Here is a 17,214-nt window from a genome sequence, read left to right as displayed (position 1 = left end):
GGAAAAAATGAGACGAAACCAGAGAGGGAGATAAACCATAAGAGACTCTTAACTATAGGAAACAAACTGAGGGTTGCTGGAGTGGAGGGGGGTGGGGAGAAGGGGTGGCTGGGTGATGGACATTGGGGAGGGTATGTGTTGTGGTGAGCGCTGGGTGTTGTGTAAGACTGATGAATCACAGACCTGTACCCCTGAAACAAATAATACATTAGATGTTAATTAATTGAATTTAAATTAAAAATTAATTTAAAAAAGGGCAGGGGACAATAAAAGATTTAGCTTAAAAAATGTACTGAAATAGAAGCAAATACCAGTAATGTGATGCATCAGAATGAATACATTATTTTTGGATCTATTCATTTTATGACTTTCCAGTTTTGGACACTCTGTGGAAATGCCCTGACTGCAAAAAGAGGGATATTTGGCAAAACAGGGGATCTTCAGACCATCCTTTGCCTTGCATGTGCCAAAGAAGACATCACCTATTCTGGTGCTTTAAATGGAGACATCTATGTCTGGAAAGGGCTCAATTTAGTCCGCACCATTCAAGGAGCACACAGTGTGAGTATGTCCATGTGGAAATTGGGTGATTATTTATTAAATAAGTTGATATCACAGATACGTGTTTTTTCCTGTTGCTTTAGAATCAGCAGACTCCGATGAACACTCAACACATACATGAAAGATTTCCCAAATTATTTTTGTTCACCTAAAAGAAATATTTCAAAAGCTTAATAATTTAGCCTTCACCTCAATTATTGATTGGTTGATTAGTATTATTATTCACCAACATCTGGAAGAATAGAACTATTTTATCATCCTTTTCCTCTTATAGATCAATACTTCTCAAACTTTAAGGTATCTATGAATCTCCTGGGGATCTTGTTAAAATGCAGATTCTGACTCCGTAAGTCTGGGATGATGCCATTGCTGCTGGCCTGGGGCCTGTGCATTGAATAGCAAGAGTGTAGACAAGTGTTGTTTTTATGTTGGTTAGTAAGGGTAGATTTTTCCTCACTCTGAATGAGTGAGCATCACCTCCATGTCTGAATCAAACAGAAAGCTCTTAAAACGCAAACAGAAACCGTTGATAAACTGCTCCCTTTTGATGGTCTGCTCTGTAAGAACATGGGCAAACTTTACTTCTGACCATTCTGCTCTCTTTTGACACGTATGATAATGGTTACATTGCCATATCTATAGATGATGAAGTGGAAATGCCCAGAAGAATAGGGAGATGTGAAAGCTGAAGCCTATATTGTAGTAAATGGAAATTGGGTGAAAAATTTTTATAAAGAAAAGTTGAAGCGCGTCTTAGCAAAAGAGCTATGAAATTTTAGGCCTTTCATTGTCTTGTATGTTGAGCCAATTTTCTTGGCTTCACTAATTACGAAACAGCTCTTAAAACAATTCAGAGGTCAGTAGTTGTCCTCGTGCATAAAAGCAGCTGCCATAGTAACCTAATTTCTTTTCACACTGGATCGTATGTCAGCAGTATATTCTTGCAGCACTTTTCAATAAACAGGTAAAATATTTTCCTATGGAAAAGCACCTTGAAGTTATGAAACTGTTTCCCATGTGAAAAAAAGCATCTTTGTATAATCCCTAACAGACGAACACAAACGTAATTTGTCTTCAGTTAGGCTCAGGTGGTGCCTTCTTGAGCTCATTGAGATGCATTTCACGTACCTGCTTACCAGTGAAAGTGTTTATGTTCCTAGCTGGCATATCTTTGCTTGATTATTTTGAGTGGCAATTTATATGAAACACCTCCATTGTTACCTTTTCTTTATAAGGATCAGTAGTCACATAAAGGAGTTTGATCTTCATATGGACTTTAACCAAGGAATTAGTGAATATTTTTTTTTCAAATTGCCATCAGTTTAGTAATGATAAAGGAACATTTGAACTAATTTGCTTTAGTAGTAATTATGATTAATTTTTGAGCTAGCCAAAATGAAGGATATTATAAATGGCTACTTGGCCTATTGTCAGGATTTCAATAGAGAACAAGGTATTTAAAATTTTTTTGTTTTGTTTTTGCTTTTTTTTATCAGGACGATCCAACTATAATGACTATTTAGAATCACTGCAGTACTAAGTATTATCTGCATTACTCAACAGGCTGGAATCTTTAGCATGTATGCTTGTGAAGAAGGCTTTGCCACTGGTGGACGAGATGGGTGTATTCGATTATGGGATACTGATTTCAAACCAATAACCAAAATTGATCTCAGGGAGACAGAACAAGGATATAAAGGTAATATATATATATTAATACCCGTAACTCTAAGAGTGTTAAACACAATGTGAAGTTCTGTATTTATATTTGTCTCCCTGTACCCCATCTTATTCTAGAAAGGATTTAAGGCAGTTTACATAAATACATTGAAAGAAGATAAAAAAATGTGTTAAAAATAAATGGATACCCCTTCTTCCTTATTTGCACAAAGATATCTGTGTGTACTAGCGATGGTCCTGCTACAAAGATCAAGAACATAATGAGAAAACCCCTGAGTGGTATCTTGGGAAATGGACCTTTGAGTTATAAAACTGGGAAATTCTGGACAAGTTGGTGACCCTAAGTGAGACTGCTCCCAGCCTCCTTAAATAAGCAAATAATTGATAGGAAAAACAAGACCAAAAAAATAGCTTTAAAATAGTAACCCATAGTAGTGGGATCAGAGTTGGGGACTTGGGTTCAAATCCAAGTTTTGCCCATGATAGATTTGAGTCAATTTTTTAAAAATCCATGGGCCTCTGTTTCCTCATCTAAAAAATGGGGATAATACTAGTAACAACTTCATAGAGTTGTATGAGGATTAAATCTACTTACAGAGTGCTTAAAATAAGTTACGGGACAGTCAGCACTCAATAAACATTAGCTATTATTACTATATACTGTGTATGTGTACCAGGGAATACAAAGCAGTTTGTATACATCTTTTAAAATTCTCATGATAGGCTTATAATCTCGTTTTCACAGATGAAGAATTTGGGCTTGAGAGAGTTGAAAGTGGAGATGTAAACAGAAAAGATCAGATGAAGTCACAGGTGGTATTCGTACACTAAGCACATGGGGGGGGCTCTGTTCATTTGCTGTAGGTGAGCCCCAGACCCTGCTCTTGGCTCCTGCAGCCTGCGTGCGCTGAGGGAGGGGCGCTCAGTACGTGAGTCATACCGTCCACAAGGTGAAGACTCACTCATGGCTCAGGTGAAGGCGAATGGCTCCCAGTGCTAAGATGAGGGAGAAATTTCCTGAGAATCTTCCTAGAGAGAACCCTGACGTGAGATCAGAAGTCCTCAAAAGGCACGGAGTGAGCTATTACTCATCAGGTTCTCTTTCACGAAGCCCCGTGATGCAGGCTCATGGCAATGTGGCCACAGAGGTTCTTCCAAAGGCCAAATTGTCTGGCGGTGCTTAGAGCTCTCTGCTGACCTGAGGTGGATTCCAGAAGACTGAGAGAATACTACCTATTCTTCAGGCCATCCTCCTTAAAGAATGTTGTCAACCCAACCTTTCTTAAAAATTAAGCAGGGAAGTGAGCTGGATATTGTACTTCCTGTGTATACCCAGAGTCCAGCTTCCTTAAATATCTATTAAATACAAAAAATCAGCCAATCTGGAGAATGGATTGTTGTTTTCTTATGGAAGCTCAGGATCTTGGTTTGGATGCATTTCTGAATTCCAGGCACAGGGGTCAACATTGCAAGTTGTAAAATTTAGTGTCTGCTTCAGTGCATCAACAAGCCGAGGCCCTTAAGTTCTTTGCCACAGAGATGAGCCCTTGTAACTTTATCCGGAAAAATACTTGAGGCAGATATATAAGCAAGTAAGCATCCAGAAGAGCAAGGTAAAACATCTTACTAAAGCAGCCAAAAATGTTCAACCTTGAATCATGAAACTTCTTGGTGTATATTTCAAGGTAACTGAGAGCACATATACTAGATACTGGATGAGTTAACTTACTGGGTGGGATTATTGACCATAAACTGGCTGGTTGTTGGGGAGCATCAACCAGCAATGATGATTCCTTTCTGGCGGTCACTTTATCCAGCTCATCCAAAAACTGTATCACACAATTAAGGTATAAATTTTAGACTGGGTAGCAGAGCAGAAACCATATTTACCCTGTTCTGCTTTTCTATTTGATACCGAGTTCCTAACTTTGGGCTCTTAAAGGAGAGTTCAGGAGCCAGTGCAGAAGGAGCCTCCAGGTAACTGGGGGTTTATATTGATTGCATGGCCAACTCCTGTCCCCCAGAGTCAGACGGTCAGGGACGCTCTGCACTTTGTGTCAGTGTCAAAAGATTCACACACACACACACACACACACACAAATACATACACACACACGCCCTTGCCAAGGTCAAAGAAGACAATAGGTGGTGCACGGTAGACAGGAAGCATGCCTGCACCACACAGAGGCGACCTGTAGTGCCTGGGCTTACAGTTTATCAGGAGAGAGATTGGCATGCACTTGTAGGTGAATGTCCGGTCAGACAAGAGCCTCTATTTCCGTGGGAGTAATGGACTATGCTTTTTAAAGGATCTTAAAGACCACGCTGCAGTTTGAGACCAAGGGAGCCTTGAGAATTTGTGCCATTGCCCCAATGCAGCCATATTCTTGCCACCTTCTTGATTTTTACAGTGCCTGCTCACTACCAGTATTCTTATTTTCTCAGTCTTTTACTTTAAATTGATTTTAATACAGCTCTTTTTTTTACTTTTCCTCACTATAAGCAATAATATCTGTGAAATCATGGCTTTACTATTTTGTTTATAGATTTTTTACTCTTTAAAATACTATTGAAATAAAAAATTTTCTCCGTGTAGTATCCTCCCCTCCCCCTCGTCAGTGGTGCCTTTGCCTGTCACGCTTTTGACAGCACTGTAACAGACGTCTGCTATGTACCATCAAACTTCCAAAGAGATGTTGGCATTCATTCCAGCTCTCAGTGGAAAAACAGGCTGAATGTATAGCGTCAGAAGAACAAAAGCCTGGTTGAAGTGTGGTTAACCCCAGATCCAGCTGAAGTTCTCCAGTCTGTGAAGGGAGGGCCATGCGGGGAAAACCTCCAAGAGGCTCTTTTGCCCTCCGCCCAGCCTTGGTGCATCCTCACCCTGAGGCAGGCAAGGGGGCTGTTGAGTTCAGAAGCACCTTTGCCGAGCTCAGAACCAGAAGAGGTTCTCAGAGCAGCCTTGTCTTTGGTGTTCACAGAGGCGGGCTGCCAGGCCCCCTGTGACAGGGGCGCCCTCTTGGATACAAGGAGGTAGGAGACCCAGGGATTAAGATATGTAGGGGATGAGGGCGCCTGGGTGGCTCAGTCGTTAAGCGTCTGCCTTCGGCTCAGGTCATGATCCCAGGGTCCTGGGATCGAGCCCCACATCGGGCTCCCTGCTCGGCGGGAAGCCAGCTTCTCCCTCTCCCACTCCCCCTGCTTGTGTTCCTGCTCTCGCTATCTCTCTCTCTGTCAAATAAATAAATAAAATCTTAAAAAAAAAAAAAAAAAAAAAGATATGTAGGGGATGAGGAGAGGATTAAAAGTAATTGGAATGTAAACAGTTTTCTGATCCAGCTTCCCCTTCACTAGCCAGTACCTTACCGTTGGTCCTCTGAGCATTTGCTTAGAAGGTAGGGGAAAGAGTGAAGGAACAGGGACAGAAAGGGCGTGGGGAAAGGATGAAACAGGAGGAAGAAGGCAGAGCGGGCAGAGGACATTTAGGTGTACTTTGTCCCACCTGATCCCCCCTGAAAGAACCCTTGGCTTTCTCCTCTACCTTCAGGCCCTTCGCCTCAAAAATGGAAACAAAATACACTTGAAAGGAGCACATTCAAGCAAAGCAATGTTATTACGTTTTTGCTCTTGATCTGGACATGAAATGATATGTACGGATGGCTTCATTCTTGTAAGAATTTCTTGATGTAAATGAGCCTCCTTCCACATTTTCACTTTTTGAGTAACAATGACTCTTGAATTCACTTCCATGGAAATACAGTGATTTCCCATTTTACTCAAACAGCTTTCTAAACAAATTTAGCAAGAGAATTAATCATGGCCTTGTCCCAATTTCCATGACATAGTACTGATATTCTGTGTTTCTTAAACATAAAAGTTAAAATTCAGAAATTGCTATTCACTAGCTTTTAGGCCATTTATAAAGCATACGTACTTAGTCTGCTACCTATGAAGATGGCTAGTGCCCCTCCTGTAGACTTCCAAATGGCCATTTCCAAGTTGTTGTATGTAAACACTCTTAAGATTTGCATGTATTTGCATCTTCTAATAACTATTAATTACTAAACATCAAGAGAGATGGAACAGTTTACATTAAGAAAAACACTAAGGTCAGGGAAAAAAAGCAATTTATTAGAGAGAGACAGGATTAATCAGTTCTCTTACATCTTTCTGGTTGAACTTGAGCTAATTTAGACCTTTGGCTTCCAGTGAAAACAATGAAGCCCACTGTGGATTGAGGGTGAGCCAGCTTTGGGGATGGGTCATGCTCACATCAGCTTGAATCTGCAGGGTCAGAGCTGATGGTTGGGGCTTTCTGGCCTATGCCCAAGTCTTAGTCAAACAAAATGGCCTTCAGACGCCAGGAGGATCATTCCTCAATCAAAGGAATAGTAGTATTTCATTTACACCAATGACTTTTACATTTTTGTGAGTTTAAATGGATTTTTGCTGATTGGTAAGTCTGCAAACAAACTCTTGCCAAGAACACATGATGATATAAACCAACAAGTTAATTTGTCCAGGATCCCTTATCTACAGTTCTGAAAGCCAAAACACCAGGAATGCCAAAATATTTTTTTTTTGAGAACAACTTTTTTTTTAAGTGTGATAAACATTTTAACCATTTTTAAAATTTTAATTCCATTATAGTTAACATACAATGTTACATTAGTTTCAGGTGTACAATATAGTGATTCAGCAATTCTGTACATTCCTCAGTGCTCGTAGAGATAAGTGTATTCTTAATCTCCTTCCCATATTTCACCCATGCCCCCACCCACGTCCCCTCTGGTAACCATCAGTTCTCTATAGTTAAGTCTGTTTTTTGGTTTGTATTATTTTTTTCTTTGTTTTGTTTCTTAAATTCCACACGTTTGTGAAATCATGTTGTATTTGTCTTTGACTGACTCATTTCACTTAGCATTATATTCTCTAGATCCATTCATGTTGCAAATGGCAAGACTTCATTCCTTTTTATGGCTGAATAATATTCCATATTATATGTATACCACTTGTTTATCCATTCATCTATCATTGGATACTAGGCCTGCTTCCATAATTTAGCTATTGTAAGTAATGCAGTAAACACAGAGGTCCATATATCTTTTTGAATTAGTGTTTTTGTTTTCTTTGGGTAAATACCCAGTAGTGGGATTACTGGAACATACAGTAGTTCTATTTTTAATTGTTTGAGGAACCTCCATACTGTTTCCACAGTGACTGCCTCAGTTTGCATTCTCACCAACAGCACACAAAGGTTCTTTTTTCTCCACATCCTCCCCAATGTTTTTAGCCATTCTGACAGGTGTGAGGTGATATCTCATTGTGGTTTTGATTTGCATTTCCCTGATGATGAGTGATGTTGAGCATCTTTTCATGTGTCTGTTGGCCATCTGTATGTCTTTGGAGAAATGTCTATTCATGTCTTCTGCCTATTTTTTAATTAGATTGGGTTTTTGGTGTTGAGTTATGTAAGTTTTTTATTTATTTTGGAGACTAACCCTTTATCAGATATATCATTTACAAATATCTTCTCCCATTCAGTAGCTTGTCTTTTAGTTTTGTTGGTTGTTTCCTTTGCTGTGCAGAAGCAGCTCTTTATTTTGATGAAGTCCCAATAGTTGATTATTGGTTTTGTTTCCCTTCCCGTAAAAGACTTATCTAGAAAAATGTTACTATGGCCAATGTCAGAAATTACTACCTATGCTCTCTTCTAGGATTTTTAGGGTTTCAGGTCTCACATTTAGCTCCTTAATCCATTTTGAGTTTATTTTTTCGTATGATGTAAGAAAGTTGTCCAGTTTCATTCTTTTGCATGTAGCTGTCCAGTTTTCCCAGCAGCATTTATTGAAGAGACTTTTTCCCATTGCATATTCTTGCCTCCTTTGTCAAAGATTAATTGATCATATAATCATGGGTTTATTTCTGGGTTCTCTGTTCTGTCCTTTGATCTATGTGTCCATTTTTGTGCCATTACCATACTATTTTGATTACTACAGCTTTGTAGTGAAACTTGAAATCTAGGATTGTGATACCTCCTATTTTGTTCTTTTTCAAGGTTGCTTTGGTTATTCAGGGTCTTATGTGGTTCCATGCAAATTTTAGTATTTTTTGTCCTAGTTCTGTGAAAAATGCTGTTAGTATTTTTTATAGGAATTGCATTAAATCTATAGGTTGCTTTGGGTAGTATGGACATTTTAACTATTTGTTCTTCCAATCCATGAGCATGAAATATCTTTCCATTTATATTGTCTTCAATTTCTTTCATCAGTGTTTCATAGTTTTCAGAGTACGGTTAATTCACCTTAAGTCTATTCATAGGTATTTTATTAGTTCTCGTGCATTTGTAAATAGGATTGTTTTATTAGTTTCACTTTCTGCTGCTTCATTAATAGTGTACAGAAATGCAATGGATTTCTGTATATTGGTTTTATATTCTGTGACCCTCCTGAATTCATTTATCAGCTCTAGTAGTTTTTTGGTGGACTCTTCAGGGTTTTCTCTCTATAGTATCATGTCATCTGCAATTAGTGAAAGTTTTGTTTCTTTCTTACCAATTGGATGCCTTTATTTTCTTTTTGTTGTCTGGTTGCTGTTGCTAGGACTTCCAGTACTATGTTGAATAGAAGTGGTGAGAGTGAACATTCTTCACAGTCTTTACGGGGAGAGCTCTCATTTTTTCACCACTGAGTATGATCTTAGCTGTAAGTTTTTCATAGATGGCTTTTATTATGTTGAGGTATGTTCCCTCTAGACCTACTTTGTTGAGGGTTTTTGCCATGAATGGATGTTGTACTTTGTCAAATGCTTTTTTTTGCATCTATTGAAATAATCATATGGTTTTTATCCTTTCTCTTGTTGATGTGATGTATCACATTGATTGATTTGCAAGTATTGAACCACCCTTGCATCCCAGGAATAAATCCTACTTGATCATGGTGAATGATTTTTTTTAAAAGTATTGTTGGATTTGATTTGCGAATATTTTGTTGAGGATTTTTGCATCTATGTTCATCAAGGCTATTGGCCTCTAGGGTTTTGTTTTGTTTTGTTTTTTGTGGTGTCTTTATCTGGTTTTTGTATCAAGGAAATACTGGCTTATAGAATGAATTTTTTTCAATTTTTTGGAATAGTTTGAGAAGAATAGGTATTAGCTCTTCTTTAAATGTTTGGTAGAGGACGCCTGGGTGGCTCAGATGGTTAAGCGTCTGCCTTTGGCTCAGGTCATGGTCCCAGGGTGCTGGGATCGAGTCCCGCATCAGGCTCCCTGCTCACTGCAGAGCTTGCTTCTCCCTCTCCTTTTATTGCTCCTCCTGCTTGTGCTCTCTCGCTCTCTGTCAAATAAATAAATAAAATCTTAAAAAAAAATTTATATAAATATATAAATGTTTGGTAGAATTCACCTGTGAAGCCATCTGGTCCTGGACTTTTCTTTGTTGGGAGTTTTTTATTACTCATTCAATCTCCTTGCTGATAATCGATCTGTTCAAATTTTCTATTTCTTCCTGATTCAGTTTAGGGAAGTTGTATGTTTCTAGGAATTTATCCATTTCTTCTAGGTTGTCCAATTTGTCTAATTATTTTGGCATATAATTTTTCATAATCTTACAGTTTTTTATACTTCTGTGGTGTCATTTGTTATTTCTGTTCTTTCATTTATGATTTTGTTTGAGTCCTCTCTATGCTTTTTGGGGGGAGAAGGGGAGACTGGCTAAAAGTTTATCAGTTTTGTTGCTCTTTTTAAGGAACCAGCTCCTAGTTTCATTGATTTGTTCTATTATTTTTTTTAGTTTGTTTCATTTATTTCTGCTTTAGTCGTTATTATTTCCTTCCTTCTACTGGTTTTAGGTTTTGTTTGTTATTCTTTTTCTAGGTCCTTTAGGTGTAAGATTAGGTTGTTTATTTGAGATTTTTCTTGCTTTTTGAGGTAGTCCTATATTGCTGTAAACTTCCCTCTTAGAACAGCTTTTGCTGCATCCCAAAGATTTTGGATTGTTGTATTTTCATTTTCATTTATCTCCATGTATGTTTTAATTTCCTCTTTGATTTTTTAGTTGACCCATTCATTTTTTAGTAGCATGTTATTTAACCTCCATGTATTTGTGTTCTTTCTAGATTTTTTCTTTTGGTTAATTTCTAGTTTCATAGAGTTGTGGTCAGAAAAGATGCATGGTATGACTTTGATCTTTTTGAATTTGTTGAGACTTGTTTGTGACCTAATATGTGATCTATTCTGGAGAATGTTCCATGTGCACTTGAAAAGAATGTGTATTCTACTGTTTTAGGATGGAATGTTCTGAGTATTATATGTTAGATCCATCTGGTCCAATGTGTCATTCAAAGCCACTGTTTCTTTGTTGATTTTCTGTTTGGATGATCTATCCATTGATTGTAAGTGGGGTGTTAAAGTCCGCTACTGTTACTGTATTACTATTGATTACTTCCTTGATGTTTAGTATTAGCTGCTTTATGTATTTGCGTGCTGCCATGTTGGGTGCAGAAATATTTACAATTGTTACATCTTGTTGGATTGTTTCCTTAATGACTAAATAGTGTCCTTCTTTGTCTCTTGTTACAGTCTTTGTTTTAAAGTCTATTTTGTCCAATGTAAGTTTTGCTATCCCAGCTTTCTTTTCACTTCCATTTGCATGATAAATGCTTTTCCATTCCTTCACTTTCAATCTGCATGTGTCTTTAGGTTTGAAACAAGTCTCTTGTAGGCAGTATAAAGATGCGTCACCCTGTCTTTTTTTTTTTACATTTTTAAATTTAAATTCAGTTAATTAACATATAATGTATTATTGGTTTCAGAGGTATAGGCCTGTGATTCATCATTCTTATATAATACCCAGTGCTCATTACATTACATGCTCTCCTTAATGTCCATCACCCAGCTACCCCATCCCTCTACCCCTCTCCCCTCCAGCAACCCTCAGTTTGTTTCCTATGGCTAAATTCTCTTATGGTTTTTCTCCTTCTCTGGTTTCATCTTGTTTTATTTTTTCCTCTCGTCCCCTGTGACCCTATGGCTTTTGATTGCAGTGTTTAGTCCCTTTACATTCAAAGTAATTATTGATAGGTGTGTACTTATTGCCATTTTGTTACTTGTTTTATGGTGGGTTTTGTAATTCTCTGTTCCTTTCATTTGCTTTCTTCTCTCAGAGTTTGTTGGCTTTCTTTAGTGATATACTTGGATTCCTTTCTCTTTATTTTTTGCCTATCGATTACTGGTTTTTTATTTGTGGTTACCATTAGGTTTTATATAAAATCTTATGCACAGAGCAGTCTATATTAAGTTGATGGTCACCTAAATTTGAACCCATTCTTTACTCCTCTCCTCCCTCCCAGGTTTTAAGTATATGGTTTCATGGTTTCATACTTTACATCCTTTTATTTTGTGAATCCTTTGACTGATTTTTGTAGATATAGTTATTTTTTGTTTCCTATTTTTCTTACTCCTACTTATGGTCTTTCCTTTCCCCTCAAAGAGTTTCCTTTAACATTTCTTGTAGGTCTGGGTTAGTGGTCATGAATTCCTTTAAGTTTTGTTTGTCTGGGAAACTCTTTATCTCTCCTTCTATTCTGAAAAATAGCTTTGCTGGATAGAATATTCTTGGCTGTAGGTTTTTTTCCTTTAGCACTTTGAATATATCATGCCACTCTCTTCTGGCCTGCAAAGTTTCTGCTGAAAAATGAGCTTATAATCTTATGGGGGTTCCCTTATAACTGTTTTTCTTTTCTCTTGCTACTTTTAAAATCCTCTCTTTATCACTACTTTTCACCACTTTAATTACTAGGTGTCTTGGTGTGGACCTCCTTGGGTTGATTTTGTTGGGGGCTCTGTGTGCCTCCTGGATCTGGATTTCTGTTTCTTTCCCCAAATTCAGGACATTTTCATCTATTATTTCTTCAAATAAATTTTCTGTCTCCTTTTCTCTCTCCTTCTGGGATCCCTATAATGCAAAATGTTATTACTACACTTGATGGTGTCCCTAGTAATGTTATTATTACACTTGATGGAGTTCCCTAACTCTACTTTCGCTTTTTATTATTATTTTCTTCTCCCTCCCATTCAGCTTGATTGCTTTCCATTACTCTGTCCTCCAGGTCACTGATCATTCTTCTGCCTCCTCTAGTCTACTGCTTATTCTATCTAGTGTATTTTTAATTTCGGTTATTGAGTTCTTCACCTCTGATTGGTTCTTTTTTTGTTTTTATCTCTTTAAGGGTCTCACTGAGGTCCTCCATTCTTTTCTCAAGTCCAGTGAGTATCTTTGTGACATTTACTTTAAATTCTCTATCAAGAATATTACTTATCTCCATTTCATTTAGTTCTTTGATTGTGATTTTGTTCTGTTCTTTCATTTGGGACATATTCCTCCATCTTCTCATTTTGTCTAACTCTCTGTATCTGTTTCTCTGTGTTAGGAAAGTCAGCTATGTCTCCTGTTCTTGAAAGTGGTGGCCTTACAAAGAAGAGGTCCTGTGGTACCCTACATGTAGGGCAATGTCCCCTGTTCACCAGAATGGGGCTTCAGGGGCGTCTCCCATGTGTGTTGTATGTGCCCCACTGTTGTGGCTGAGCCACTTTTGCCTTCAGTCTAGTCATCTGAAATGGGTATCTTTGCCTGTTGGAGGCAGTGTTTGGTCCCTTGTATTGTTAGTGGGCCTGTCTGAGTCCACCTTGGGCTCGAGTTGCATCAGAACAGGCATTTGCCAGAGATGCAGTAGCACTGAACTGCAGGAGAACATGGGGGTGGATTGTGTGTTGTTAGCAAGGTTTGCATAGGTCTGCTGTGGAAGGGACCTGGAGCCAAGGCTTGTCCGCAAGGGAACACAAAGGTGCAGCATAGTATTAACAAGTTAGGAGTGTTGGTGCTGCTGTGCTGGTCCCTGCAGGTGTCCATGTGTCTAGTGTAGGGGTGGGGAGGGAAATGGTACCTGCCAGCTCCTGTGTTGCTGGAGAAGTCTCCCAGTGATCCCTGCCCCTCCAGCATGCTCTGAGATTAGGAAACAAATTTCCTTCTTGTAGACTCCAGGCATTTTTCAAACTGCTGCCTTTATGCTGTATCTCCACAGAGCTGTTTGTTGTGCTCTTTAAGGGTGGGGACTCAGTTTCTTCTCACTCTCTTGGCTCTCCCAGAGCTGATTTTTAAAGTTCCAGGTTTTAGGCCTCACTGGTTTTTTTTTTTTTTTTTTTAAAGATTTTATTTATTTATTTGACAGAGAGAGAGATAGTGAGAGCAGGAATACAAGCAGGTAGAGTGGGAGAGGGAGAAGCAGGCTTCCTGCCGAGCAGGGAGCCCGATGTGGGACTCCATCCCAGGATCCTGGGATCATGACCTCAGCCGAAGGCAGACGCTTAACGACTGAGCCACCCAGGCACCCTAGGCCTCACTGGTTTTAAGAACTCACAAAATTCAGGCCCTCTGCTTTTCAAAGCCAAATGTTATGGGGCTCCATCTTCCCTGAGTGGGCTCCCTGGTATGAGAGTGTGTTTTTCTCTTCTCTGACCTACAGCATCTCTCCCTCCCCTGGACAGTCCTTTGGGTCCATTTAGTTCTCAACTCTGTGTCCACCCTTCCTATCCTCTTCAATGTAGCCTCTTATCTATCTTTAGCTGTGGAGAGTTTGTTCTGCCAGTCTTTGGGTCCTTTTCTGGGTTACTTACACTGATGTGGGTATTATCTAGTTGTGTCTGTGGGTCAGAGTGAGCTTAGGAGCTTCCTACTCTGCCATCTTCCCCATTTTAACCATTTCTAAGTGGATCAGTGACATCGGTTAAGTCCATTCACATTGTTGTACAACTATCAAGACCATCATCTTCAAAACAGTTTTCATCTTCCCAAACTGAAACTTCATACCCATTAAACAGTAACTCTCCTTTCCCCTCTTCTTCCGGCCCCTGGCAGCTACCATTCTACTTTCCATTTCTATGAATTTGCATATTTCAGTTACCTCATATAAGTGAAGTCATAGAGGATTTGCTGTTTTATGACTGGTTTGTTTCTCTTAGCATAATGTCTTCAGGATTCATCCATGTAGTAGCATGTGCCAGATTTTCCTTCCTTTTTAAGGCTGAATAATATTCCATTGTATATACCACATTTTGTTTATCCATTCATCTGTGATGGATACTTGGGTTGCTTCTACCTTTTGGCTATTGTGAATAATGCTTCTGTGAGCACAGGTGTACAAATACCTCTTTGAGACCCTACATTCAATTCCTTTGGATATATATCTAGAAGTGGAATTATTGGATCATATGGTATTTCTGTTTTTAATTTTCTTGAGAAACTGCCATACTGTTTTCTATAGCAGCTGCACTATTTTACATTCCTATCAGCATTGCACAGGGTTCTGATTTCTCCACATCCTTGCCAAGTCTTTCTTTTTTTTAACAGCAGCCATTCTAATAGGTGCAGAGTGGCATGTCATTATGGTTTTGATTTGCATTCCTTAATGATTAGTGATGTTTAGCATTTTTCATAAGCCTGTTGGCCATTTGTGTATCTTTGGAGAAATTTTTATTCAAGTCCTTTGCCTATTTTAAAATCAGGTTGTTTGTTTTTTTGTTGCCACATCTTAAGAGTTCTTTATAAATTCTGAATATTAACCCCTTATCAGATATGTGGTTTGCAAATATTTTTTCCCATTCCATAAGTTGCCTTTTTGCTATGTTGATTGTGTCCCGTGATACACAGAAGTTTTGAATTTTGATGTAGTCTAATTTATTTTTTTTGTTGTTACCTGTGCCTTTGGTATCATATCCAAAAAAATCATTGCCAAAAATACTGTATCATAAAGTTTTCCCCCTATATTTTCTTATAATATTTTGTAGTTTTAGCTTTTCTGTTTAGGTCTTTGATCCATTTTGAGTTAATTTGTGTAAATGGTGTAGGGTAAGGGTCCAACTTCATTGTTTGTTTCCCCCCAAAATATTTTTAATAACTAATTTGGTAGTGAAACTTGACCTGAACTTACATGAGGCTGTTTATCTTCATATATGTGAATATTCTTACACATCACTGCAGAAGTATTTGATTTCAAGGTGCTGCTCCAGACCCCATTTGGACATGAGTCCGAAATCCAAAATATTCTGAATTCCACAGTGCAACTGACCCCAAGTAATTGGATCATATGTTATGTCTAAGGACTCTCAGATATATGGGATGGTGGAACCCCCAACATACTTTGCAGTGAAAAATTCTGGAATTTGCGAGCTGGTAGAGACATTGGATGTCAGCATGTAGAACTCTTACTCTATGGATGAATACAGTGAGGTCAGGGCATGGGCATCCAGCTAATTGTAGGATTTGGGTTTTAACTTCTATCTCACTTCAAACTTAACAAGGCATTTTGAGTCGGATCATTTTTAAAACAAATTTATGATCTGCATAAAATAATGAAGCTTAAATGACTTACAACGGTAACAAAAAAGCCAAAACTAATTCTTAAAGCAAGGCAACCAACACGAATTACATCAATGGTAATAAATACGTGGAGTTAGTGGGTGTAAATGATTATGTCTGGAGGAATATGGTAATTAAGATGTATTATATATGTACTCATTCAATAAACATTTATTAAGTGTCTATTAAGTATCAGATACACACCTAGGAACTGGATAAGCTCTTCTAAAAAGCATGTTTTAGGCAGCTTATTGGAGTTTTTTGTGTATTTACTTTAACTTCAAACACATATTTGTTGAATTGTGCTTCTGTCTAATGTACTATATAAACTTCGAATCCAGAGATATCTTGTATTCGGTCAAGCAGCATTCCCTCAGCATTAAGCAAGGGTAGGAGGCTGAAGTCCCCAGGATACAAGATGCCCCTTCTTAGACTTTTCACCATCTCTGCTGCCCCATTGCTGGCCTGAACCCCTGTCTCTCACATAGGTGTCTGCCGTTGCTTTATACCTTGTGTCCCTGCTTCAAACGTTATTCTCAGAATAGCAGCTAGAGGATCGTTCAAAATTTACGTGAGTCAAATCACATTATTCTTTTCCCCAAATAAAGAATCGAAGGCCTCAGGATGGCCTACTAACTCCTTCCCCTCATGCCTTCCTCCTGCGCTGCCTTCTGCTCTGACTCCCACTGTCTCCTGTGACCTCTGTGCCCCCAGGCTGCTCCCTCTCCCTACCCTTGCCCCAGGGATCTGCAGGACTGCTGCCCTCCTCCTCTTCAGGACTTTGCTCAAATGAACCTGTCCTGATGCCTTATTTAAAATTGAAACCCACTCTGCCTCTACTACCCCAGGCACTCCCCATCCCCTTCTGCCAGATCTACTTCTCACCTCATAACAAACAATATGATTTGCTTTTTATTATGCTTATGGCTGTTGTCTGTATGCAAGCAGGAATCTCTTTGTTCACTGATGCCTCTCAAGGGCTTAAAACAGTGCCTGGCACCTGCAGGTGCCTTGGAAACAGCTGTTGCTGAAGGAATGAAGAGTGTGTGAAGAGGAATGGGAGTGACTGGGTGCAGAGCCTTGGGGAGGAGCACAAGTGACAAGGACACAGAAGTGGACACACAGCTTGGTTCCTTTCTTTGTGTCCTGCTGTGTTCAAGCTTAAGCCCTGAAGACCAGTGATAGGAGGTCAGAGAAAGGTTTAGGGAGATGTGTATCATGGCTGTCACCTCAGACAGGTCACCCTGTTCTGGAGCACAGAGCGGCTGGTGGGGGACAGGATGGGAGGGGGGAATCCAGGTTATTCTTCCCCACTATTTATTCTTCCTAATGCCGTTTTCCTTCCTCAGAGTACACTGAGGATCATGGGGTTAAGTTGTTCTCAGTCATTGGGTGATTCTGTCCACAGGAGGACAGTTGGCGTTTGGAGACGTTCTTGATTGTCACAACTGTGGAGTGCTACTGGCCTGTCTCCGGAGGGCCCAGGACACTGCTGAGCTTCTTACAGTGTCACCTTGCTGCGATCACCCCCACAAGGAAGAACTATCCAGCACTCAATGTT

The 17,214-nt window shown here is 39.1% G+C and overlaps 1 protein-coding gene across 4 annotated transcripts in view; it reads left to right on the top strand.

The window, feature by feature from the left end:
• Positions 1-17,214, top strand: part of EML6 (EMAP like 6) — a 263,755-nt gene that overhangs the window by 121,661 nt on the left and 124,880 nt on the right. For all 4 annotated transcript variants that reach the window (XM_032410977.1, XM_032410976.1, XM_032410978.1 and 1 more), the window contains exons 6-7: positions 376-561; positions 2,125-2,260. In XM_032410977.1, coding sequence (XP_032266868.1) covers positions 376-561; positions 2,125-2,260 — 322 coding nt within the window. The remainder of the gene's footprint in view (positions 1-375; positions 562-2,124; positions 2,261-17,214) is intronic.

The sequence above is a fragment of the Phoca vitulina genome, unplaced genomic scaffold, assembly GCF_004348235.1.
Source record: "Phoca vitulina isolate PV1807 unplaced genomic scaffold, GSC_HSeal_1.0 scaffold12, whole genome shotgun sequence".
Taxonomy (NCBI): domain Eukaryota; kingdom Metazoa; phylum Chordata; class Mammalia; order Carnivora; family Phocidae; genus Phoca; species Phoca vitulina.
This window is presented reverse-complemented; position numbering and strand designations above follow the sequence as displayed.